At 38.4% G+C, this 25,911-nt stretch overlaps 3 protein-coding genes across 3 annotated transcripts; 2 read left to right on the forward strand and 1 right to left on the reverse strand.

Annotated features, from left to right (window-relative positions):
* Positions 1–27: 27 nt before the first annotated feature.
* On the reverse strand, positions 28–7,547 carry LOC140148088 (uncharacterized). Its single transcript, XM_072169942.1, has 2 exons — positions 7,271–7,547; positions 28–1,343 (listed from the first exon to the last, which is right to left on the reverse strand). Exon 2 carries the CDS (start codon positions 1,336–1,338, stop codon positions 28–30), a length of 1,311 nt encoding a protein of 436 aa, XP_072026043.1. The 5' UTR covers positions 1,339–1,343; positions 7,271–7,547.
* LOC140148085 (uncharacterized) lies at positions 7,536–17,150 on the forward strand. Its single transcript, XM_072169938.1, has 6 exons — positions 7,536–7,742; positions 7,891–8,149; positions 13,510–13,583; positions 13,924–14,332; positions 14,848–14,936; positions 15,597–17,150. The coding sequence occupies exons 2-6, from the start codon at positions 7,915–7,917 to the stop codon at positions 17,148–17,150; spliced, it is 2,361 nt and encodes a 786-aa protein (XP_072026039.1). The 5' UTR covers positions 7,536–7,742; positions 7,891–7,914.
* On the forward strand, positions 17,146–23,624 carry LOC140148082 (uncharacterized). Its single transcript, XM_072169936.1, has 3 exons — positions 17,146–21,145; positions 21,721–21,929; positions 22,595–23,624. The coding sequence occupies exons 1-3, from the start codon at positions 17,336–17,338 to the stop codon at positions 22,734–22,736; spliced, it is 4,161 nt and encodes a 1,386-aa protein (XP_072026037.1). The 5' UTR covers positions 17,146–17,335; the 3' UTR covers positions 22,737–23,624.
* The last annotated feature ends 2,287 nt before the right edge of the window (positions 23,625–25,911 follow it).

A 25,911-nucleotide genomic window follows, 5' to 3' on the forward strand; every position in this document is an offset into this window, starting at 1 on the left:
CCACTGATGTGCTAAAACCAGAAACCACTACTTTACCCGGATCTTTTCAACATTGTGACCATAGCCCTTGTTGTCTTTGGCATGCGTTCCGGGCCTGGGTGTCTGACTGTGACTAGCCATAGGTCTTTCATAATCTCTAGGGTCCATTGGTCCGCCGCGTCTCCCACGGGGTTGACCACGTGAACCTCGATTTGCATAATTACTTCTGCCTCTTGGTCTACTTCTCACATTTTGCCTATATTGTTCGTTTCCATATTCCATTTCATAATCCATTTCATCTTCGTCGTAGCCCCCTTCATAGTAACTGTATTGACTGTTGTCATGGTAAGATTGGGGTCTCCTTCCGCGATTTTGACCACGATTTGATTGATAGCTATCATACCCAAGGCTACCATACCTATATGAGTCTTCAGTGTAACGTGTGTTACCATCATCATAATCATCAGCCACATAAAACCCTTCCTGTCTACTGTCATATTGTCTTCCTTGGTCTTTATGAGCTCGAGGTCGGCCTCGGGACTGTGAATTGTCGCGATATTGGCCATAAGGTGATCCCGATCTTGTATGATGGGCTTCGATATTGAATTTTCTCCGCTCTTGATCATGTTCGTGTTTTTCGGCAGAACCTCCGCGAGGTTTCTTTTGATAACGTGGATTCTCGCGCTTTTTGGGCGTAAATTGTTTTGGAGGAGTTTTGGCCCCCCGACCACCGCGTCCACCACGGCTGTGGGCACCACGATTACTGGTAGCGCCTGCACGACCACGGCCTCTACTGGCTCGTCCACGACTGTTTTGTTGATATTCGTCATTTTCAGTATCTGGTATTCTAGTATCACCATAACTGTCTTCTTCATTCGGTTTATAGCTGTTATCAAAAGTTTTACGTTGCGTGGTTTTCTGTTTCATCGAATCATCTACATCTACATCACTAAATCGAGCTGCCATTTTTGAAACATGTCCTCTCTGCTTCGACAAAGCGATTTCTTCTTGGGAGGTATTGCTTTCTCGTAGGGAAGCTGGTGCAGGAATATTCTGTTCATCGATTGAAACGCTCTCCTCGCTGCTTTCTTTTCCAATATCTCTAAACTGATTTTCTTCAACATGTTCAAAGTCTTCAGGTGGCTCACTGAATTCGTCATCATCGTCGTCTCCATTTTCTTCCTCCTCTTCCTCCTCCTCCTCTACGTTATCGTCTTCATCATCCTCCTCCTCCTCTTCTGCGTCATCCTCTTCTGCGTCATCCTCCCCTGCTTCATCCTCTCTTGCGTCATACTCTTTTTCCTGGTGTCGCTCTTTTTCATACTCATAGTCATCGTTTTCTTCTTCGGATGAGTCCATTTTGCCTGCAACAATTATGAAATACAGAACTATCATGTAAATTGCATTGCAAACAATTACAAAAACACAGCCAAAATAAATAATACAATACACTTTGACTCTAAAGTTCAACGTTATGATAATTAACCACTGCGACGCACATCTAGTTATCATTGATTTTGACAAGTGCAGTTAATATCTATATACGAGCTAACAAGATGTTTTAATGTTTTCATTTTGCGTGAACTGAGTTTTGAACTTTTATATTGTGTCTATTTATTAATAGAATACCGCCATTGATTTAACTGTAAAAGGTTAATTCAGTAAGTAGATCCCAGTTTATGCTGAGATAAAGACCATTTAACTCAATATTTCGGAAGTCATGTCTAATATAAATAGAGCCATGTAGTCGAGTACATCAACCTTTCTGTTTTCTATTGTTTTCCGCTTTAATATAGGCCTACTGGCTAAACGTATAGCGGAATGATATGCATCCCAAAACTTCTCGTTCGGAAAAGTTGTTATGCCACGAGTGTCCCTTTGTATCGGTGATAAAAAGAAATAAAAACCATCCAAATTAATTAGCATTGACAACACAAATCGCACAGCGTTTTTTTATGCAAAGTAAAACTTATGCAAAATAACATAATAGTGCGCACAAAAAGTATCCATACACTTAAAAGAGCATTTCTTGATCCACAGCCTCATTCCTCACTTTTCTCCAATAATGTTTATGTACAAAAAATGTTTTGCAGATTAATTTGTTTAGCAAAAACATCGTCATTAATTTGTATTACGTTTTGGTTAACAGACCGAAACTATAACACAGTGGTCTACACAGTGGTGTTATATACATAATCATGCATAACTCGCAAACACAAAATCAGAATCAACTGACATTTTGGGAATAAAATGTTTTCGTGGATATCTACTGAAAAATTACAAAATAAAGTAAACAATAGTAAACATTTTTTTTGCTCAGCATATTTTCATTCAGCACAATGCGACTTTATTCCTTCAATTTATCTAAATTTGAATGGAAACGGAGAGCATTTCAAAAGTATCACATTTGGAATGTATCTTTTTTCAGGGCGATTCCCATTGGCTTTTGTAACGGGCTCATTGCAGCGTGACAGATCAATACCCACACACCACTCGCAGTGCTCATAATTAGCGTGTTTCGAGAGAAAAGTCTATGTATATCTTTTTAAATGCTCTCTTTTTTCATTCAAATTGGTATACAAGTTTGGAAAAGTCGCATTGTGCCGAATGAGGTATCGATTTTGCATATGAATTAGCTGAACTTAGTCATTTTTTCACCTTTAATGTGTCTGCAGATTGGCTGAATTTGCTAAAATCGTATAGTTGGTTAATTTATTATAATTATTCAATTCTTTAACGAAGTTAGGAAAGATAGACATATAACCTGTGATACTAAAATCAACGCTGCTTTTTCAAGCAAGCGTCCAAATAAACCTTCAAAATCTCGAAATGTGCCAATTTTGACATTATAGCCATTTGTGGCAGGTTTTAATTCCATTTACGAGCATCTTAAATTTGACTACATCACAATGCATTGGCCGATTTCAATTCGGTTTTTAGATTTTTGATGCTTTAATAAAGCTCATTCATGTAGAAACATTAAGGGAAGGGGTATGAACGTTTGGACAGTATTTATTGTGGGACATTAGAGCACATCAGACATATCGAATTGCATTCTGAATACGAAGAATGGCCTTCTGATATCAAATAATTTACATTTTTTGAAATTCGCAATGTAATACACATTTTATGGCAAAAGTTGATATTTTTGATATTTAACAGTACTCGAAGTAAACTTTATAAATCTGATGATTTCTACCTAAAGTGTATGTAGGTGGGATGAAAAGCCGACGATCAATTGAAAAGTTTGACCTTTCTTATTGAAGATATGGATTTTTTTCCCAAAACACAAAAAAAAAATTAGGTCTTTTTGGGAAAAAATCCATATCTTCAATATGAAAGGTCAAAATTTTCAATTGATCGTCGACTTTTCCTCCCAGCTACATACACTTTAAGACTATATCATTAAATTTATAAAATTAACTTCGAGGACTGTTATATCTCCAAAATGTGAAAAATATCAAATTTTAATGATTTGTCATAAAATCTGTATTATATCGTGAATTTCATAAAATGCAATTCGATAGGTCTGATGTGCTCTCATGTCCCACAAAAATGCTGTCGAAACGCTCAAAACGCTCGTTCCAGTCCCCTTAAATATCGTGTTTCTGCTGCGCTTATTTTTGAGGTGATATGCCTAATAAAAATAATAAAAGGAAATGACTACCAAGTATAATAATTTTACATCTCCACGTTCATTTCTGATTGGTGGGCAAGGTGCTGGGGCAAAAATGTCATTACTAAAATGGGCCCAAAGGATAGATCTACGATTTTTTTGATTTTTTATATTTTTTTATGTGCGCTATTTTATACCGGATGAAAACCTTAGGGGGTTAGTACAACCCACACCCCTAATCGTAGTAGACAAAAGCCAAATTGAGGTATTGCTACATGTGTTCCCAAATATCTAGGGAATTAACCAAATGCAACAAAGAGAGAGAGCGGATGATTGAATGAATAGCTTTCTACCAAGTATAATAATTTTACATCTCCACGTTCATTTCTGATTGGTGGGCAAGATAAAAGTCGCATTGTGCCGAATGAGGTATCGATTTTGCATATGAATTAGCTGAACTTAGTCATTTTTTCACCTTTAATGTGTCTGCAGATTGGCTGAATTTGCTAAAATCGTATAGTTGGTTAATTTATTATAATTATTCAATTCTTTAACGAAGTTAGGAAAGATAGACATATAACCTGTGATACTAAAATTAACGCTGCTTTTTCAAGCAAGCGTCCAAATAAACCTTCAAAATCTCGAAATGTGCCAATTTTGACATTATAGCCATTTGTGGCAGGTTTTAATTCCATTTACGAGCATCTTAAATTTGACTACATCACAATGCATTGGCCGATTTCAATTCGGTTTTAGATTTTTGATGCTTTAATAAAGCTCATTCATGTAGAAACATTAAGGGAAGGGGTATGAACGTTTGGACAGTATTTATTGTGGGACATTAGAGCACATCAGACATATCGAATTGCATTCTGAATACGAAGAATGGCCTTCTGATATCAAATAATTTACATTTTTTGAAATTCGCAATGTAATACACATTTTATGGCAAAAGTTGATATTTTTGATATTTAACAGTACTCGAAGTAAACTTTATAAATCTGATGATTTCTACCTAAAGTGTATGTAGGTGGGATGAAAAGCCGACGATCAATTGAAAAGTTTGACCTTTCTTATTGAAGATATGGATTTTTTTTCCCAAAACACAAAAAAAATTAGGTCTTTTGGGGAAAAAATCCATATCTTCAATATGAAAGGTCAAAATTTTCAATTGATCGTCGACTTTTCCTCCCAGCTACATACACTTTAAGACTATATCATTAAATTTATAAAATTAACTTCGAGGACTGTTATATATCTCAAAATGTGAAAAATATCAAATTTTAATGATTTGTCATAAAATCTGTATTATATCGTGAATTTCATAAAATGCAATTCGATAGGTCTGATGTGCTCTCATGTCCCACAAAAATGCTGTCGAAACGCTCAAAACGCTCGTTCCAGTCCCCTTAAATATCGTGTTTCTGCTGCGCTTATTTTTGAGGTGATATGCCTAATAAAAATAATAAAAGGAAATGACTACCAAGTATAATAATTTTACATCTCCACGTTCATTTCTGATTGGTGGGCAAGGTGCTGGGGCAAAAATGTCATTACTAAAATGGGCCCAAAGGATAGATCTACGATTTTTTTGATTTTTTATATTTTTTTATGTGCGCTATTTTATACCGGATGAAAACCTTAGGGGGTTAGTACAACCCACACCCCTAATCGTAGTAGACAAAAGCCAAATTGAGGTATTGCTACATGTGTTCCCAAATATCTAGGGAATTAACCAAATGCAACAAAGAGAGAGAGCGGATGATTGAATGAATAGCTTTCTACCAAGTATAATAATTTTACATCTCCACGTTCATTTCTGATTGGTGGGCAAGGTGCTGGGGCAAAAATGTCATTACTAAAATGGGCCCAAATGATAGATCTACGATTTTTTTTAATAGTTTTTTAGGCGTATACATGTGCGCTGTTTGATACCGGATGAAAACCTTTGGGGGTTAGTACAACCCACACCCCTTATCGTAGTAGACAAAAGCCAAATTGAGGTATTCCCAAATATCTAGGGAATTAACCAAATGCAACAGAGAGAGAGAGAGAGCGGATGATTGAATGAATAGCTTTCAAACATAAATAATACGCATGCGCATATTATGATTTCAATAGTTTTCATTGTACTCACTATCACATCTAAAACCCTACCTATTATCTTATCTTTTGTTCCTTTATTAATTATAGATGAGTGACCTGATTGAAAGCCTCAACGAAATAGAGATTTTGACATTTATTTGTTATTCCGTTTAAAATTGGGAACGAAAAAGTGATAGTCTCATCCCCAATTGTGGTATACCACACATACCTTTATGGACTGTTGTGAAACACGTACGTTTTTAAGTGTTGGTTACATTTTAATTAAAATTAAAAAACTAGTCTTTGTCAAATACCCTCGCAATCCATGACAATTAAAGGCGCGACCGAGTGGGGGGGTGCAAAGCCGCGAAGAGAACACCAACATGCTAATTATTATGCATAATTGTGCTAAGGGACAAGTTTTGCAAAATATCACAATTAATGAGACGCCACCTGTGTGGAGAACTCATTTCCTAACATTTTCTATCTACAATTTTACACATTACTAGTGTCAAAATCGTCCACCAAATGGTTCAATTGGACCTTCATTTTGCACATTTTTCCAACTTATGAGGGGTCAGCATCCCCCTCAGACACCCCCTGCGTATGCAAAAAGAAGTTGCAATTTTTGCCACTTTGTTTAAAGCAATAGTTTATACAATAACAGTGAAAACTTGGCCACAAATGGCTTCAATTGGGCCGTCAATTTCACAAATTTTCGGCTCTTTCAAACTAAAATGGTAAGTAATAATAGTGTTAAAATAGTCCACCAAATGGCTTCAGTTAGGTCTTTGCAAAAGCTTCTCACTTCTGTGGGGAACACAAACATCCCCCCGATCAGCTAGTGACCAGTATTATTATATAGATTGTAACATTAAAGGGGCTATGAAAAAAATCAAACGAGAAAACATTCCTTTATATTGATTGAAATGCTCAAAAAGCCTACATTGTTAGTGCCACGCTAAGTTTATCTGCCACAGAACTTTGGTCTAGAATGGACAAACATTTAATGATTACTTAGTGATGTTAAAAACTGGACAAAAATTGGGCGCAATTTCACAAATCTCACAATGCCCCTTTAAGACAAATATACATACTAGTAGTAATTAGTAAATTTCATCACATTTACATATGCGTGGAGAAAATGCACTGTTGCGGAAACCTTTTGACCCACACTAGCCTATTTTAAGTATACTCCGGGAGGTTAAAAATTACAACAAATTGAACCTAAAGCGGATATATCATTGCCTCGACTATTTCCTAAACAAATTATGCGAGTGTCAATGTGTAATATCATAGACAGTGCTGTGCAATTAACTGTGTATGGCATGAGAATCTGCGCTATACCAGAATGAATATATCAATGGCGTGTCATCTGAAAGTAAAAATATTAAAATACGATTGCGTGAGTTGTTTCACGTAGGCCTATTGTTTAAAGGCAATGATTCTGAGTAAAATTTTGAATGAAATGTCACTATTACATTAATTGTTTTGTCATCTGTTATAGAATTGGAATAAAACATTTTATTGTGGTGACATTTATATAGTATTGGAATATTAACATTATATTTGTGAAATGTGATCACTTACCGAGTCTTTGTCTCCCGTTCGGTATTAGCGTGCAAGTAAGGGCGCCATTAGCTCGACGTACATTGTGGAATATGGCATGAAATGTTGATACAGTTCAATCAGTATAGGCTATGACCTTGCGCCATTCGGGAAATCCCATTTCATTTCGTCGTCAGGATTTCCCCAGGTTAGTGATCACGAATCATGCTCTGATTGGCTGCTAATCATCTGGATACATAAGCAACCAATCAACGTGTACTTGGGCCGCAGGTGTTGTTTCATGAAGTAGGGGATTTCCCTAATAAATAGAATATTTCGCAATGTGTGTAGCGCCAGTCTCGTGATATAATGATAGCATCTGTTGTTTTGCGGTGCGTTGTGTACAGAATGATAGTCAATGATTCTAATTAGCACCCTGGACTTAACCTTTCTATTTTTGCTATTACCAGTAGCTGATAGTTCAAGTTGGACTAGTTTCTACGTGGATGAGAAGGTAGGGTTTTAGTATTATTAAATGTGTAGGTCTTTATAAAAAAAAAATAGGTATCCATTCTATGTATTTTTGTAGTATAGAATTTATGTAGGGATTTTAGGGATCTTCTTAAAATTAAAAATCTATTGACTATTTTTTTTTATTCTAGTGTTAATACATTAACCTCTTTGCAATGGCGACGGCTGAAGCGGTAGACCCAATGGAGGAGGCTGAAGCTGTGGGCCCAGATGAAAGGAGCATTCTAGTTGAAAACATTCCTTATGAGACGGATGATGTTGGACAACTTAAGGATCACCTTCAAAAACATTTTGAAAATTCTTCAAATGGCGGCGGGAACGTGGACAAGATTATATGTCCTGTTCGTGGAAATATAAGCACAGCTATAGTGGTTTTCATGTCCGGAATTGGTAAGTTAACTATGAATTTGCGACGATACGGTATATTGCGATATTAGTGATTGGCAATAATTGTTAAAACACTACGCATTATGTTAGCGTTAAAGGTGTGTAACCCGACCAATATTTCATATCACCCACTCACTTCAAACTTGATGAGATTTTGATTATACCATGTGGTATATTGGCCAATTACTTTTGATTGCTATTAATTATTTTTGCTACTTTTACCGCCAGCTGTAAAAAGACTTGCATTCCTCGAGAGTGCAATAGTCAACTTTCCATTATACTGATGTGGGGCTACCATGAAAACGCTGAAAAACGCAAGCGTATGGCGCGCGCGGTGACCACATGGACTCATCAACTAAATTTATTATATAGGTGTATATAATATCTACCAAAAAACGTTGACAACGTAAAGAAATCAGCAAGTTTAAAAAACCCACCTCGGCTCACTTTTTTGAAACTTGGTCCCATTTGTAAAAGGTACTGATTTAAACTTTATCATATTTACATCAATTTAAAACATTTCCAGAAGTGTTATGTATCTTTAATGTGCAGATGCGATATTAATTTGTAAGCTTTCTGGAACGACCTGAACGGTTATTATCTTGTTGCATGATAAGCCAATATCTTTTTGTGTTTTGTTTTATAATATCATGATTAATGATTGAATTAAACGAATAACAAGTAGGCTTGTATGTAATCTTGTTGGAAACGCTGTATTCTGTTGAAATAAAATAAAAGCACTGATTTGCTGTTGGTGTTCAAATGGAACCAAGTTTCAAAAAGTGAGCCGAGGTGGGTGTTGTTAAACTTGCTGATTTCGTTACATTGTCAAGGTTTTTTTGGTAGATTTCTTTTCTTTTTATGAATGTAGCCAATCAGCTCCAAGCTTGGAAAGTCAGGTTATGAAGTGCACCATAAAACGGATGTTTGAAGTTGCCATTCTTGATTCATGACAATAAATAATTAAACAAAACTTTATCAGTCGTTTATTTTTAAAACTTGCTCGTCACGCGTGACTGTAATGTTCAGAGGCGTACACAATGATCAATAAACATTTTAATATACTTTAATTATTCAAGGCTACGTAAATATGTAAATAAAATGTAAATATGAACAACACACACCCAATGTTGACAATGCCAGAGAGACACACATAGAGTAAATCCGATTTAGGCCTACTTCATATCGGAACTGGTAAATACGCATATATTTAAGCCTATACTACGGAAGTGTCTAAATGCCCCAGATAATCGTGTTTTAATTTTGGTGGTTCTTTGTAGCCCTGCGGGCAATCTACTTGGCTATCCGAATTTCGCGGTTTGTGGTTCTTTGTAGCCCTTCAGGGCAACCTAGTTGAATATTCCTATTAAGCGGCGGTTGTCGGCGATCTTTCGTGGTTTGTGGTTTTCATCAAGCCCTGCACTCTATCGGGAGCTAATTTATAATTTAAGCTTGTTGAATATCCATATTTCGTGGTTTGTGGATCTTTGTAGCCCTGTGGGGCAATCTAGTTGCATATCCATATTTCGCGGTTTGTGGTTCTTTATAGCCCTGCGGGCGGGCAATCTAGTTGGTATCAATATTAAGCGGCAGTTGTTGTTGTTGATCTTTCGCGGTTTGTGGTTCTTTATAATCGAATAATCGATAGGCCTGCGGGCAATCTAATTGGATATCCCAATTTCGGGGTTTGTGGCTCTTTGTAGCCCAGCGGGGCAATATAGTTGAATATCGTGGTTTGTGGTTTTAATTTCCCTCATCAAGCCCTGCCCTCTATCGGGAGCTAGTTTATAGTCTAAGCTTGTTGGATATCCATATTTCGTGGTTGGTGATTCTTTATAATCGATAGGCCTGCGGGCAATCTAGTCTTTCGCGGTTTGTGGTTCTTTGTAATCTTTCGTGTTTTGTGGTTTTAATTTCCCTCATCAAGTCCTGCTCTCTATCGGGAGCTAATTTGTAGTTTAAGCTTGTTGGATATCCATATTTCGTGGTTTGTGGTTCTTTGAAGCCCTGTGGGGCAATAGTTCCATATCCAAATTTCGCGGTTTGTGGTTCTTTATAGCCCTGCGGGGCAATCTACTTGGATATCAATATTTAGCGGCAGTTGTTGGCGATCTTTCGCGGTTTGTGGTCTTAATTTGTTGGATATCCATATAATCGATATGCCTGCGGGCAATCTGGTTGGATATCCAAATTAAATTTCGCGGTTTGTAGTTCTTTGTAGCCCTGCGGGGCAATCTAGTTGGATACCCCTATTAAGCGGCGGTTGTCGGCGATCTTTCGCGGTTTGTGATTTTAAGTCCTGCCCTTTAGCCCTGTGGGGAAATCTAGTTGGATATCAATATTCAGCGGCAGTTGTTGGCGATCTTTCGCGGTTTGTGATTTTCATTTATAATATTTATATCAAATATAATTTCAGTCTGAGCTGTGAACAGAGCCACTGATAAATAAATAATAAATAATAAATAAATTTCGGTGTTTTAAATGACGAAGATGCCATGATAGTCAGGCATGGTGATAGCATCTGGATGGTGAAAGTAGGCCCAAGGCCTAGGCCTAAATGTGAATTAAAAATCAAACATGTTTGTTTGATGAAAAAATAATAATATCACAATAGCAATGGATGTTCGAAATGGTGTTATTCTTGATTTACGACAATAAATTGATTAATAAAACATTTAAAAAAAGTGGTGGGAAGTTTCGAACTTGAGCAAAAATTCATAAATGGATTAGAAGTCCATGGCCTTAACCACTTCGCCACGGGGACGTCCCGTTATTACGATGTGTGAAAGTGGAGTATTTATTAATATGAATATATGCTGTGGTCCGGAAAGAATAAAAGAATTGTGAAAAACTTGATTTTTTGGCGAATGGGGTCCAGAATTTGTATGTAGGGTATCCAGGAAAATGCCTGGGTATATTTGAAAGTGAATCTGAAAAATTAGTGCGACAGTGACAGCCATGTATGGCTGTAGCAGTGTCGAAAGATTGTGGATATCAGTATGATTAGCTATGCATGATGCAGTCATGTCTACAGTAGAATTCATCTCGACCTTTGCAGGACTTAACCCCATTAAAAGCTATTAAACCAAGATAACACTCATTGAAACAGCTCAACTGATTAAATCGGATCTTCTCTGGTTGTGCACAAGTGACTGTTTTCATGTGCGATATCGCAATAAAGCTGATATTCATAGCTTCAGTTGGGTAACCGATTATAAAGGAAACGAAAGGAAACAATGTTATGTGTGGCTTTGTTCACGAAATCAGACAATGTCGTGCTTTTTGTAAACCAGCATTCTTGAAAATGAGCAACACAATGATTTTTGACTTAACACGGTTTAGAAATAATTTCTTCATATTTTTGGTGTTATCTGTCGTTTACATGTCCTTCCTAAAACACAAAAGTACGACCCTCTCCAAACACCTAAATTAGCTAAAAATTTAGGACATGTTACAAAACTTTATTTTCTAGAACCTATTTAGAATAATTTAAATGTAGCTTTTACCGGATTTTTTGTAGCATCCTTCAGAATTGAGCGGTCCGATGCTAAAATTGTCGGTCAAATCTCCATTCAAATAACACGGGGAGTTGGCTAGCTATGCCTTGCCCTCACTCATATTTTACAAAAGTACGACCATTTCTGAACATCTAACCTAGCTGTAATTTTAGGTCATGTTAGAGAAATATATTTGCTAGAAGTTTTGGAGAATAAATAAAATATTGGCTGGTTATTTTTCACACAGTGATGTTAACTAGGCAAGTGTCCATTCTCCCAACATACATCATTTATAGGGGTCACGCGTCAATGGTGAGAGCACTGTGTATTGTGTATAGGAAAACGGACAGTAACTGCAGTATGGATTTGCCACTAATTTTGGCTATGAAATACCGCGTGAAATAAAGCAAGAATGTTTGTTTATTATCAAACAATCGGTTTGACTGTAAGATTCGTGTAACTTTTTGAAATAAAGAGTTATTAAAATATTACACTTTAGACAGTAAATACGATTTAGCATGGTTTTAGATATATTTTGTACCCAGCGAAAAATATCATAGAACAATAGCGTTTTGTTCCGTGTAAATATAGTCTCGCGGTGCATCTGTTTATTCTTCTTTATCAGTCGTTTTTTTTAAAACTTGCTGGTCAAGCTACCGCGTGACTCTAATATACACCAATTATTGCTTCTATAGTTTAGATACTTTTAATTGATTTTGATTTAAGAAATTAAGTGGAAGAATAGGCATTTATATATAAGTTATATAAAGTTTTTATTCGTTCAATGGAAAGAATATTTTCATGAGGCGAAACTTTGGATCAAAATGTTGAAGATTGTATAAAGTATATTCTCTCCTATTAATGCACTATAATAAACGTATGTTCTATCAACTCGGCAAAGCCTCGGCTCGTTGGATGGAACAGTCCATATTTCACCTCATGAAAATATTCTTACCATTGTTCTCATAAACATCCAATTGCGCAAATATGAAGCGTTTATCTTCATCCGCTGCGTCTTAAAGCCATATTATAACATTTCCATAAGAAATGGAATTGTATATATTTCTCCACATAGTTTCTGGTATGACCTTTATTAAAGTTTGTCCCGAACAGATGAGGCAAACCAAAGTAAATCGCTATTTAATTCTACATTCTAGCCAATGTCGCCAAAGCATTTCACTCTGTTGACCGTGACTAAGGTCGGTCCTTTTGTTGTATTATGATTATGTATTATTATATATATATACGTACAGTATTATGAACATCGGGTACGTGTTCGACTTACATTTCAATCGTAATATTTCAATTTTAATTATTCAAAATGTCAGAACGAGAATGCTCGTTTACTAAAACACATTACAATCGAGTTTTGAAAAACATTGAGGGCGTCCTCCTTTAGCAAATGTTACAATATCTTAGACCCAAGTTGTGGAATGAGTTACCTGACCATAAATAAACATTAATTTTCACCAGCTTCGCCGTCGCAAATAATAAAGGAGACAAGGAGAAAAAGTGATCCCGCCCGGCGAACCCAGGACCTCAGGTTTACGAGACCTACGCCTTAACCACTTGGCCACGGGAGCTTCATGATTAGGCTGGTTGAAATTCGAAAATTTTCCGTGTTACCTGACCATGTTGTCTCTAATTGTTTCACCCTGCCTGCCTTCAAGGCTGTATTAAAAGTGCTCCAAGAATAGCGTTTGCCCGTTTCCTTCTCTTTATGTATTTCTGTTTGTCTTGTTTTCCCTTGTACGAGCGTAGTTTATTTTTTGTTTGCTTTGAATATATGTAGCACTATTGGTTTGCCAAAATATAATATATAAATAAATAAATAAATAGATATTGCTTTAACTTCATTCTGTATAGATGCAAAGTCCACGGTAAAGCACGGAAAGCATGAATTTGCCGATGAAGATGTGGAAGTTAGCCTTCTTCCACTGGTGAGTAATGATCAGGAAATAATATCAATGAGTTGCAACTAATAATAATCCTGTGAAAGGAACATTACTTTAATGAATGAATGGGTGAAAGATAATGTTTTAAATTTTGTTAATTGTTTCCAACATGTAGGTCTTCTCCCTTTATAGGTGAACAATTCTGGCTTCCACGGCATAATAAAATGATTCGTCAATTTTCAAAGTGACATTAATTCAAAGCCAATTTGACCATAACATATAGTAATACTGTAGTTACATAAGGTACATGACGCAGGCAAATCAAAGCAACCCTAAAATGAAAGAAGTTTTCAATACTAATATTCTATCTTGAAAATTCTTCTAGGTATTTCAAAGCCTTACCGTGACCCTCGAAAAGCTATACTGGGATATCATGATTCGTAAACAATCCAAAGAAATCTCGGGGAAAATTGCGGATTATTTGGGAAAGGAAAACATTGAAGAAAGTAAAACACACAGGATAACCAAAGCAAGGTGCACTCTGCGACAGGCGCACGAACTTCAGGACATGGTATTGGCTGCTGGGCCTCTCGGAAGTCAGCAGGTTGAAACAGACATCTTTGATAGGAGCATATATATTGCAGATATTCCATATGTAACTGACGACAAAGAACAACTTGAAAAAGAGCTTGAAACATACCTGCAAAGAGTTACCGGTAATAAACTAGACAGGCTCATTTGTGGAATCCAGGGGGATATGACAAAGGCAATAGCAGTCTTTCATACAACAGAAGGTGGGTTTCTTATCAAACCATCAAGTAAATTTTCTAGTCTCTGTATGTCTCTTGGTATGGGTCATAGGTGTCAGCATTTAAAGGTTGTCCAAAGGACGGGGTGACACTATATTAACGAATTTATAGATTGAAATACAAATGCGAATCTATGCCACATTCTGCTGGTTTCCAAGCGATGAAATGCCTGCGCTATCGACAGATTGTGTAATTGTTATCAAATATTTATTAGGTTACTATATACAATCGCCTCGATCCAGTGTGCAATGGTAAGATACTTGCAGTAGTTATCACGAGATTTTAATGAACTTTGCTATATGAATTGAGACAGAGAAATGTAGCGCATCCAAGATCCTGTCGTTCCGCCAAAACGGTCATACACACAGCTGACACCTTTGACATAACTTTAATATGTATATCGGAGATGCTATTGAGTTTTTAAAAAAAGATCCCTTGTCGTTTCTTGTAAAAAGCCAAAGCTTGTTCAATATTAATGTTTCCTGATTCTTTGTTATTAGCTGTGGGTTCCTTTCTGGAGATACAAAACAAACGAGACACTGATGCAAGATTTCTTGATGAAGAGCTGTCTGTGTCAAAGTTACCACCGGTAAGCATTTAGTGTCGTAGATTTGTAACACCTTATGATTTATACAAGGTGTGTTACACCTGATATATTTTCGAGCTATGGAATCTACTTCTTATTCTTCTGCTTCTTCCGATTCTTATCCACCCTCTTATAAAATGCTACTTTTGGCAAACGCTTAGCCAAGTCGGTCAGAAGAACCACGGACCCAAGATTAATATGCGATGTAAACAAATAGGAGTCAATGTAATGTGGGGGTATTTGGGTTAATTTTAAACAAATCTTCTTAATAATATTACTGCTCTAAATTACATGCTATGATCACCAAACCTGGTTAGAAGAACTACTGGGCCAAGGTTTATATAGGTATAATTATATAGATTGGGGTCTATAAGGTCATGTACGGGTTATTTGGAGTCATTTTGTGGAAATCTTTAAAAATGCTTTTCTGCTCTAAATTACATGCTACAACATATAAACTTAGTCAGAAGAACCACTGGCCCGACCGTTATAACTGTTCAGATTGGGGTCAAATGTCACACTCACACAAGAGTCAGTAGGGGGTTATTGGTAACTTGATACTTGATGGAATAATGTCATGTTTTCTTTACTGTCAATACTGAAACCTACACTTTACAATCTTACATACTTTTCTTTCCTTTGCTTTTTACGTTATTTTAAAAGCTGTTCACCAATGTTACAGCAACGTGTGATGATTTTTACTTCAAAATGATTCCAAAGAAAGCAAAGGATGAGTTACAATCAGCAATGGAGGAAAGAGGTGGATCTGGTTTGACGATTAGGAAAAACATTATCAGCGGATCTTTTCATCAAGTTTGTGAAGGAAGAAATGTAATTATGGAAATTGCTGGGATAGCTTCGCAAGAGGGCAAAACATGTGTTGCATTACGTTCAAGAGCATCAGAGCTAAAGCAAGATCTTACGAAAGAGAAAGAATCGGAAAAAGCAAATGCTGCACCCAATCACACGGAGAGTGACAAATCTGATGCACCGGACCAAGTTCCTTCTCATTCGAACATACCCAAGAGTAAATTGGCACTTAAAAACAACCACAGAGACCAAGATAAAGCTTCCCCAAAACCAACGGAAGAAACAACTAATCCCGACGAAAAACGCGGAATTAAGAAATATCCTGGCAGAGCACAACAACGAGATCAAATTACTCGACAAGGGTCGAAAGGAGATGACGATGGTGGTCAAAACATAGAACAAAAGCTTGCAAAAAGACAGGAAAAGGAATTCCAAAAGTCCTTTGAACAAAATAAAGACAAACATGGAGACAAAAACGAACCGTCAGGAACAACCACCAGCCACAAAAGTGAAAAAACAAAGAAACAACCGCAGTTTGATGATGAATTACCTAAAAGGGAAGAAAGAGATAATCTTGTCAAGCTTGATGTTAAACACCCACCTACAGAAGATAATTCTAATGATTCAGTACTTGATGAGCAAAAACTTATCAGCACAACAGCTACACCGATCGATGCAAAGAAGGAGCAAAGTCAGCCAACAGCAAATGACCATGATGACTCGCGAGGAGAATCATCAGGCGGACTCGCAACTACTTCATCGTCTCAAGAAGTACCGGATGGATGTGCAGAGGTTGATGAGGTCATTTTTGAATATGTCACAACAATACGCACGGAAGATTATGAAGCAATTGAAGCAAAACACGATGTAAGCATAACTGCGAAACAAAAGACATCGTTGCGACCACGTACGTTAGTAGTAGAAGTGAAGTCTAGAAAGAAAACAAAACGTAAACATGGTAAAGGTGATGCAACCCTAGAGGCTAAGAAAGACTTCATAAAACTTTACAGTGAAACCATGTCTGATGTCATTTGCAAGTCTCTCGATTGCAGCGGAGTTTCAACTCAGAAACTACAAAAGGCAATTAAGATGATATGCAGCAAGTTCAAGAATATTTTGCTTCACAAGGAAAGTGAAATAGTTTATATATTCTGTGGTAAAGAGGAAACAGTCAAAGACGGGATGGACGAATTTCGCATAACAGCATGTATGAATGAAGAAAATCAGCCCCTTTCGGTGGACAAAATTGCTTTCCAGTATTTGAAACAGAAGACGACAGAATTAGATGCCTTGGGGAGAAAGTATAATGTATACTTCGATTTAAAGGATAGCTCATCAAACACGCCTGAGCAGCAAGAAGTCTATATTAAACCGCTACATTCTGGAAAACAGAAAAAAAAAAGGTGAAAGCTGACGATATCAAACAAGCCAAGGAAGATTTCATTTCTCTGTATCAAACTACATTTTATGCCATCAAGCGTATAAATCTTACCTGTCATAGTGTTTCAAAAGAAAAGCTCACAAGAGCAGTGACAGATACCAAAAGGAATTTCCCGGATGTTCTGATTATACCAAGAGAAACCAATGACTACATGTTATGCGGGAAGGAAACTGTGATGGATGGCGCTGTTAACGAGTTTAGGCGAGCAGCTGGCCTTTTACCACCTGGCAGAAAACTGAAAAAATCTATCTCAAGAGAAGATACTCCAGAGGATTTCGACAAAGACCCAAAAAAAACCGCTGAATCTGGAAGCGGTTCTGAGGGTAATAAAGCCATGTCGAGCTCCCAGCCACTACTTCGAAAAAGAAACGAAAAAGAAGAACTTCCATATACGTTTGGCACAAAAGAAGGTATTGAAATAATCGTTCTCAAAGGAGATATTACTAAACAAGAAGTTAACGTTATCGTCAATGCGGCAAACAACAAATTGAATCATTATGGAGGAGTAGCTAAGGCAATCTCAAATGCGGCAGGACCAAAACTACAGAAGGAGTGTGATCAAATGATGAAAACGCATTCAGAGCTGCAGATTGGTGAGTGCGTTACAACAAGTGGCTACCAACTGCATTGCGACCATGTCATTCATACAGTGGGCCCTGTCTTTAACAAGAAGCGAGAAACAGACGTGATGACGTTTGTTGGTAACCTTAGAAAGACTTTCCTGAATGTACTGATGTACGCTGACGGAACAACAGGGGTAAAGACGATAGCAATTCCCCTAATAAGTTCAGGAAACTATGGTGGCCCTAAAGAGGCTTGTACGGAGGCGTTAGCTCTGGCATTATCTGACTTCAGTCAACTTATGAGTAGAAAACAACTGCAACAAGTTTTCCTTGTCAATATAGATTCAGAGTCGACAAATGCTCTTAGACAAACGCTTAGTGCACATTTTCCTTCAACTTGTAAACAGGAAATAACTCCCACAAATATCACCTCAACCCAATACCCACAGTTCACCAGATCACTAAAGACAAGAGAAGGTCTTCAGGTAGTGATAACAACAGATGATATTACCACTTTAGAAGTTGATGCTATTGTGAATGCTGCAAACGGACACCTTCGACATGGACGAGGCGTAGCAGCTGCCATAGCTTCATCGGCTGGTCCTCAACTCGCAGAAGAAAGTAAGCAGATATTAGCAACCAGAAAACAGCAGCCATTACAAGTTGCAGAGATTGTAGAAACAGGTGCATATCAACTACCGTGCAAGACCGTCATTCATGCAGTTGGGCCAAGATACAAAGAATGTCCAAGTGACGACGTATTTTTTTCCATGTTAAAGCAAACTTTCCTCACAGTTCTGTTGCATGCAAATGCACGAGTTGAAGCGGCGAGTGTTGCCCTTCCACTGATCAGTTCCGGAATATTTGGTGGACCGAAGGAGTTGTGTAGCAAAGCGTTAGTAGAAGCAGTACAAGAATTCAGCGAAACCACAACTACTCTGATAATCAGGTCATTGCACCTCATAAACAAAGATCATGAAGCTACAAAATCGATTGACAAAGCATTTGAAACGTACCTCCAGATACCAACAGGAAATCAAGCAGCAAACATGACAAACCAAGTATCTTCCAGAACCGATGGTCAGTTCGTTACATTTGAGGGTATACAGATATATGTGCAAAAAGGCGATATAACTCAGCAGTTCGTAGATGCGATTATCAACCCTTCAGATAGTACTCTCTCACATAAAGGTGGTGTATCGAAAGCAATTCTGAAAGCAGCAGGTGAAAAATATAATCAGGAGTGCCGAGATATAATCAAGCATCGGGTGTTTTTGAAACCAAATGAAGTGGTGCACACAAGCAGTGGAAACCTGCCAAACAAGTTTGTTTTGCATGTCGCAAGTCCACAATTCAACAGTGCTCGTCCAAAATCAGAAAACAGTGGTGCTCTTAAAGACGCAATTAAGGCATGCATACGGAGAGCCAATCATTCGCTAAAACTAACATCGATAGCGTTGCCTTTAATGGGCTCGGGAAAGAGTGGGGCGCCAACAGATGTTATCATACTCGCACTTGCAAAAGCTATAGAGGAAATGAGCAGGAGTAAAACAACAAAACTGGTGCTGAGGCAAATCACAGTGGTGTGTATAGACGAGAAGATTGTGCAAGATGTGAATCACACTTTTGAGAAGTCCTTCAAAGGAGCCACAGTGAATACGAGGATGGAAAGTTCCGTAATCCCATCTCAGAGACAAGGCAGTGAAAATAAGGAAATACAACATCAAACAACAAAACAAGTATCTGCCAAAAACGAAGATCAGTTCGTTACATCAGAGGGTATACATATATGTGTACAACAAGGTGATATAACTAAGCAGGTAGTGGATGCAATTATCAATCCGACAGATAGCAAACTTACACATGCAGCTGGTGTATCACAAGCAATTCTAAAAGCAGCCGGTGACAAATTTAAAGACGAATGCCGCGAGAAACTGAAACATCGGGGTTATCTTACAGAGAATGAAGTGGTGCATACAGGCAGTGGCAACCTACCCAGCAAATTTGTTTTGAACGTAATAAGTCCACATTTCGATAGTTTCCGTAAAACTTCAGAGTACTGCTATGCTCTTAAAGCTACCATAAAGGTGTGTTTGTGGAAAGCCAACCGTTCGCTGAACGTGACCTCGATAGCGTTGCCTTTACTGGGCTCTGGAAAGAGTGGGGCACCGTCAGATCTGAGTATACTCGCACTAGCAAAAGCCATAGAAGAAGTAAGCAGGGACGAAACAAAACTAGTACTGAGGCAAATAACAGTGGTGTGTACAGACGAGAAGACTGTGCAAGATGTGAATCACACTTTTGAGAAGTCCTTCAAAGGAGCCACAGGGAATACGAAGATGGAGAGTTCCGTAAGCCCATCTCCGAGTCTGTCAAATCAAGCCAGTGAAAAAAAGAAAATACAACGAGGGAGTACGGGCAATTTCAATACCATGTACCAAACAGAAAACGGAATTCAAGTGATAGTGGGAAACGATGATTTCACTAGCCTGGCAGTGGATGTACTGATAGTTAGCATGGGTGTTGACATGAAGCACGATGGCCAAATTTACGATATGCTTAAAACAGCTGGCGGACCGAAGCTGATGGAGGAATTCAATAGCACAATTAAGAATCGAAAGCGGCTAGCACCTGGCGAACATATTTCAACAAGTGGTCACGGTCTTACTTGTAACAACGTCATCCATTATGTAGAGAAGACGGAGGAACATTATACAGAGTCGACGCTTTTGACAATCCTGTTCCATGCCAAAACTACACTACGTGCGAAAAGCATTGGCATTCTTGTAGCCACATCTTCAAAATTATTTGCATCAGATCTTGTAAAGGCCATCAAACGCTTCAGCAAGCTTAATCCGGATACTAGTTTTCAAGGAGTGCAAGTAGTTGGCTTTAACGACGAAGCAATCTTAGATATAAACAACGTTTTCTTACAACACTTGAAGCCGATTCGACCAGCAACTGAAAATGTCCACCCTTTATCGGATGGCTCATCACTTACAACATCAAGAGAGAAAACTAACCCACATTATTCAAATGTACAACAAGGTGGATTGTTCAAAACTGCAACAAACTCCGCATACGACCAATCATACCACGATGCACCGAAAGAATCATCAACGCATTCCCAAGGAATATCATCAATATGTCAAAAATGCTACAAAATGAACGATTTAAGGTGTCTTGAAAGTTGTAAGCACACACTTTGCTCTAACTGTATCCAACGCATGTCACTGACATCAGCATGTCTAATGTGTAACGAGTTTTACTGCACAGCTGAAGAGAAAGCCTTGCATGGAAAAATGACTTCTTATCGCCGAACTGACATCCACCTCCAAGGCAGCACTTCTGCAGGAGCCATCTATATTGTCTACGACTTCCCACCTGGTACGCAAGGGGTAAGTAAAATTCCAACTCTTAGAACAAAGTAGCACTGTAGGTGGGCAGAACTCTCGAGCCTAAATTAAAGCCATATTGTAACATTTGCCGAGGAGGACGAAGCTTTGTCAAAATTCTGATTTTTACATGAATATAATGTACTTTGGTACACCAACATACCCTGCAAAAATTGAGGCTGTAGGTGTTGTAGTTGTGTCAAATTCCGAGATTTTGAATAAAACGACTGAATACGTCGTTAGTAATTACGATCGAAATATTAGCCGAACGGGTATGCGATGCCCATATAACAATGTACGTACATGGAGTGCTGGAAGGTCATAACACGTCAAAGGGACCGAACTCAGTCACGATAGACAGAGTGACCCGTATTTGGTAACATACCGTATGCGCCCATATTGAATAGCGTTTTTCTTTGGTTTTCCTAATCTTTTTGTTTCTTATCTCTGATTCACTCTTTCTGGTATATTCGCAGTTTCTGCAGTAAATATTCCCATTTCAAAGACGCACACCACACACCTTCCCCGCCATATACCAGATTAACTGGATCCAATAAAATGTTCCCATTCTTTTGCAGTCAGATCATCCGCGTCCTGGTAAGTCATACAAGGGGACGCGAGCGTTGGCATATCTACCTTGTAACTCCGAAGGGTTTTTAGTTGCGAGACAACTAAGGGAAGCCTTCATCGCAGGTTTAACCTTTACCGTGAAGTCCGATGGTGCTGGTGGCTACGAAGTAACTTGGTCGGATAAGATACCTCACAAACGCAATGTGAAAGGAGGAAAGTAAGTCAACGCTATTTTCAACACCTGAAATTCCAATGGTTTCCCACGTTATTATTTAATAAAACCATTTGTATTTCATCAATGATTTTCTATGTTCTAGTAGAATAGGCTTGTTTTCCATAACTACTCTTTTTGGAAGTGTAAAATCTAAGACTTTCAAGGTCAAAGCTTTCACAGGGTCAGCGTTCAAAACTCCTCAAATATTATTAAATGCAGCGACATAATTTCGGAGTTAGATGAAATTTGCAAATGAATCCAAATTGTGAATAATTCCATTTGAAAGTCATTAGCAGGATAGCCCTGGGCACCTTGGGAGAAAAATGCTATTGCATTGAAATGTTATCACAGGTTAAATAAGAAGTAAATAAATCAATAAATAAATAAATCAATCAATAAATAAATAAATAAATAACCCAAATGCCTCAAGAGATTTTTTGACGACTGGAAGGGAAAGAAGAATGAATAAAGAGAGAAAATAAACAAAGAAGTTGTTTGCTCTGGTCGGGATTCTAACCCGCGACCACTCGCGTACCAAGCACTAGGTCCGCGACCGGTAGCCACGGGTCTTTCACTAGCCCATTGCATATATCATGTAGTATTTTGTAATACCTGGGAGTGTTAAGTTAAACTATGGTAATATGATATTATCTTTGGTCTTTCAACAGGTGGAAATATGGCTTCCCTGATCCTGATTATATGAAACAAGTAAAGGATGCTTTAAACAAAGCACTTACATCTGGACACTCTACTCATACCAAACAATCTAGCAGTTCTGCGGGAAAGAGTAATCAAGGTACCGAGGTGTAATAGAATTCAGTCAACAAAACAGAGAGACTGAAGTTGTAATAAAGAATGTTTCCCACATGTTTTGAAATATAAATGGTAGCATATAAGGTGTATACGAGTAGGTAACATGAATTGAGTTGGATCATGAACCACCTGGTCGGTGTTCTTAAAATGGGTTTATTACGGATTCTACTGCATAGGCCTATCACATATACGACCTGACCTCTTTATTTTATTATTTTCGGAAAAGCTAACAATAAAAGTCAATTTTACGCGATACAAGCTTGATAATGCTCAAAAATGTCAATAGTGGTCCAACTCGTTTTCTGGACGATTTAGTTTAAGCAATAATGTGTGATTTACATAAAGAATAGATTCGTATTTGAATGTTTGTTTTCACTGATCACATTATCCCCTTTTAATTTCGAGCCAAACAAATGAGGTATAGCGAAATAAATAGCGATTTCATTCCAACGCCTACAATGCGTGTACTACGCTCGCCGATCGTATTACATGTAACTGCACGAAGCATCGCGCTCGACGTGTGTACATACAATACCCAGGGAGCAGGGATGGTCCAACTGCATCGGGAAGATATAAAAACCTCATGGGTGTAAAACAGTTCAGTGGGGTCAAATAAACACCACTATGGTGGACACGTAAAAAAATCTTCTGCACGGGGCCTACAACAGGGGGGGTCACATGTAGGGGGGTCCATTTTAGTAATTTTTGCTCAAAGTATATCGTGTTTGGTGTCAAATGAAAGGGAATTTAATTTTAAACACAGTATATGATGTTTGTTTTGTCAATTGATCATCCTGCAAAGAGTTACACATGATTTAAGGTAGGCCTACAGTATATAGTGACGAATGATTGAAATGTTAACATGGTTAATGAGGCTATACATCGTGTATATTACTGTCCCTATCTACAATACTAGAAAATGCTAAAGGTGCCTTAAGACTTCCAGCTATTTCAGTGGAATGTTTCATTCTTATAGGAACTAGTTTTTGTAAATCCTTTGTCAATATGACCATTATCTATAATATATGGATGATACTACATGTACATTCACATGCACATCAAAGCCAACTTTGTACCTCTAGTCTTAGAGTCCATTAAACGTACTAAGCTTAGCTTCATTGTGTTATCAAATGTTGAAGTCATACAATAATATCCTATTGGATGTCTTCTTCAGATCCACTTTCTTCTTCATCACTTGCCTCCAGTTCACCTGCCAGTTCCATTTCCAAGTCTTCTTGCAGCTTTGCTCGACTACCGTCAGGATGTCCTCTGCAGATTCAGCCGATATTGCAGCATCTGGATGCTTTTGAACACTTGCAGTTTCTCTGGCACCCTTTCCTGCAGGAGCAGTTGGTTCCTTTTGACACATGTGGTGGCCATGGTGGCTTTCACATTGCTTGTGGAACTACGATCGCCCCCTCTAAAGTCTATCCGCATTCCTTTGCGATGTATGCTGTTTTGTCTATGATGCATGCATATGCTGCTCTCTCCAGGTGAAGGAGAATGCATCCTCGGTTGGTGGTAATCTATTTAAGTTATTAGTACCATACTTCAGTAATTTGTGAGCCCTGAGCTCTGTAAGACTATTACAGCGGGCGCGCGTGATGTCATTGCTGGAAGAGTAGACTGAAATGAACAACGGCCGTGCCTGGTCAATGACGTCATCTGTTAGGTTGTGATCAGCCTCAACAAAACTTAGCAAGATGATCCAGTGGAACAGTCTTGCTTTTCTCTAACCATGTAGGTTTTCCTATGAAGAAACGGTAGCTGGCCGTAATGTCTCGTCCACTGAGACTGTGGATCAGTGGAAGGGCCTGACACGAGGGGTAGCGCTAACTTGCGCCATGGGGTCATAGGCGCATTCTTTTAGCTTTTGGCGCACATAATTACCATTTAGAGGTTGCTAAAGGGTCAATTTAATCCCTTATATCTATTGTTTTGGCTCCATAGTTTTAACAAATGTACAATCTTTGATGCCTTGTTTGAAAACGCTACCCTGCCTGACACAGATCTGTATCTAGTTTGCCTGCTATTTCATGGATAGGGAGATAGCTCTCCTGGTCAGGTTTCATCCACAACTTTAACCCCATTTCCTGAAGCATGGTCTTATAGTAGTAGATGCATAACCCAACAACATCAGTGTCATTGGTGTAGATTACTATCCGCTTCACACCTCCCACTGAGTAACATAGACAGCGTGTAGCAACATCAGTGTATCCGCTTCTTCATGAGTTGACATAGTTGTTTAACTCAGAGAAGATGTAAGGAAGTAATTACAACTTCTCTGCTTAACTGCAATCTCACTTCCATTGGTCAACAGGGTGCATTTTTGTTCAACACGGAAACCTCCCGCAAGAAACAACTTCATCGATCCTAAACATGGGTTGACCATCTCATCACTGACCCACTTCTCACAGAGGTACACAGGCAATGCTGATTTGTTGTTAGATACGCTGAAAAAGCTTTGGGATCAAGCGCACAAAATTGGCTACTCACTTCATACACTTTTCCACCTGTTTCAGCCCATCTGGTATACGCTCTGCAGACTTCAGGCTGTTGGCATAATATCCGTCGCAACAGAAGTGTATGCTCTCTGTACGTTGGGATAGATTGGACATTAGTGATCGTCTGTATTGGTCAGCAATATCTGGAAAAGAAGCATCTATGTCAAATGACCACTTGCGAATGACAGACAATGCATCAACAATCACACTGGTGCTAACAATGGAATCTGTGGGACGCCAGATATCTTCAGCAGGTTGTACTCCAGTCTTCTCCTTCAGGGCTTTCACAAGGCAGGATTTTCTGTATTGACCCAAGCTCTCAAACCCAGACTCAAACTCAGGGTCCATGCTTGCTTGTTGTCAGAGAGAGAGAGAGAAAGAGAGATGTGACCAATACTGAGAGACGCAGATATGATGCTGCATTGCTACATTAGGCTATATGATCACCGGCATGTCCAGGATCTGTTCCTGCGGGGGGCTCAGATGGGCTTTCAGAGTTATGCGGGGGGCTTAATGGCTAAAATCGCCATAAACGGCTGATTTTACATGACTTTTAACAAAGTGCGGGGGGCTTCAACCCACTAAGCACCCCAGACACGCCACTGATGATGGCTAGCTGGATCAAGGACTGGGTTGGGTAAGGTCAATGGCGTCGGGTCTCTTTACTA

This window comes from Amphiura filiformis, chromosome 3, assembly GCF_039555335.1.
Source record: "Amphiura filiformis chromosome 3, Afil_fr2py, whole genome shotgun sequence".
In the NCBI taxonomy this organism is placed as follows: Eukaryota; Metazoa; Echinodermata; class Ophiuroidea; order Amphilepidida; family Amphiuridae; genus Amphiura; species Amphiura filiformis.

Excerpts from the sequence above, each read along its gene's own strand:
- LOC140148088 (XM_072169942.1), bottom strand. The coding sequence starts at position 1,338 with ATGGACTCATCCGAAGAAGAAAACGATGACTATGAGTATGAAAAAGAG.
- LOC140148085 (XM_072169938.1), top strand. The coding sequence starts at position 7,915 with ATGGCGACGGCTGAAGCGGTAGACCCAATGGAGGAGGCTGAAGCTGTG. Across the intron at positions 8,150-13,509 it reads GGTTTTCATGTCCGGAATTG|ATGCAAAGTCCACGGTAAAG; the intron begins GTAAGTTAACTA and ends CATTCTGTATAG. Across the intron at positions 14,333-14,847 it reads AGTCTTTCATACAACAGAAG|CTGTGGGTTCCTTTCTGGAG; the intron begins GTGGGTTTCTTA and ends CTTTGTTATTAG.
- LOC140148082 (XM_072169936.1), top strand. The coding sequence starts at position 17,336 with ATGTTATGCGGGAAGGAAACTGTGATGGATGGCGCTGTTAACGAGTTT. Across the intron at positions 21,146-21,720 it reads TCCCACCTGGTACGCAAGGG|TCAGATCATCCGCGTCCTGG; the intron begins GTAAGTAAAATT and ends ATTCTTTTGCAG. Across the intron at positions 21,930-22,594 it reads CGCAATGTGAAAGGAGGAAA|GTGGAAATATGGCTTCCCTG; the intron begins GTAAGTCAACGC and ends GTCTTTCAACAG.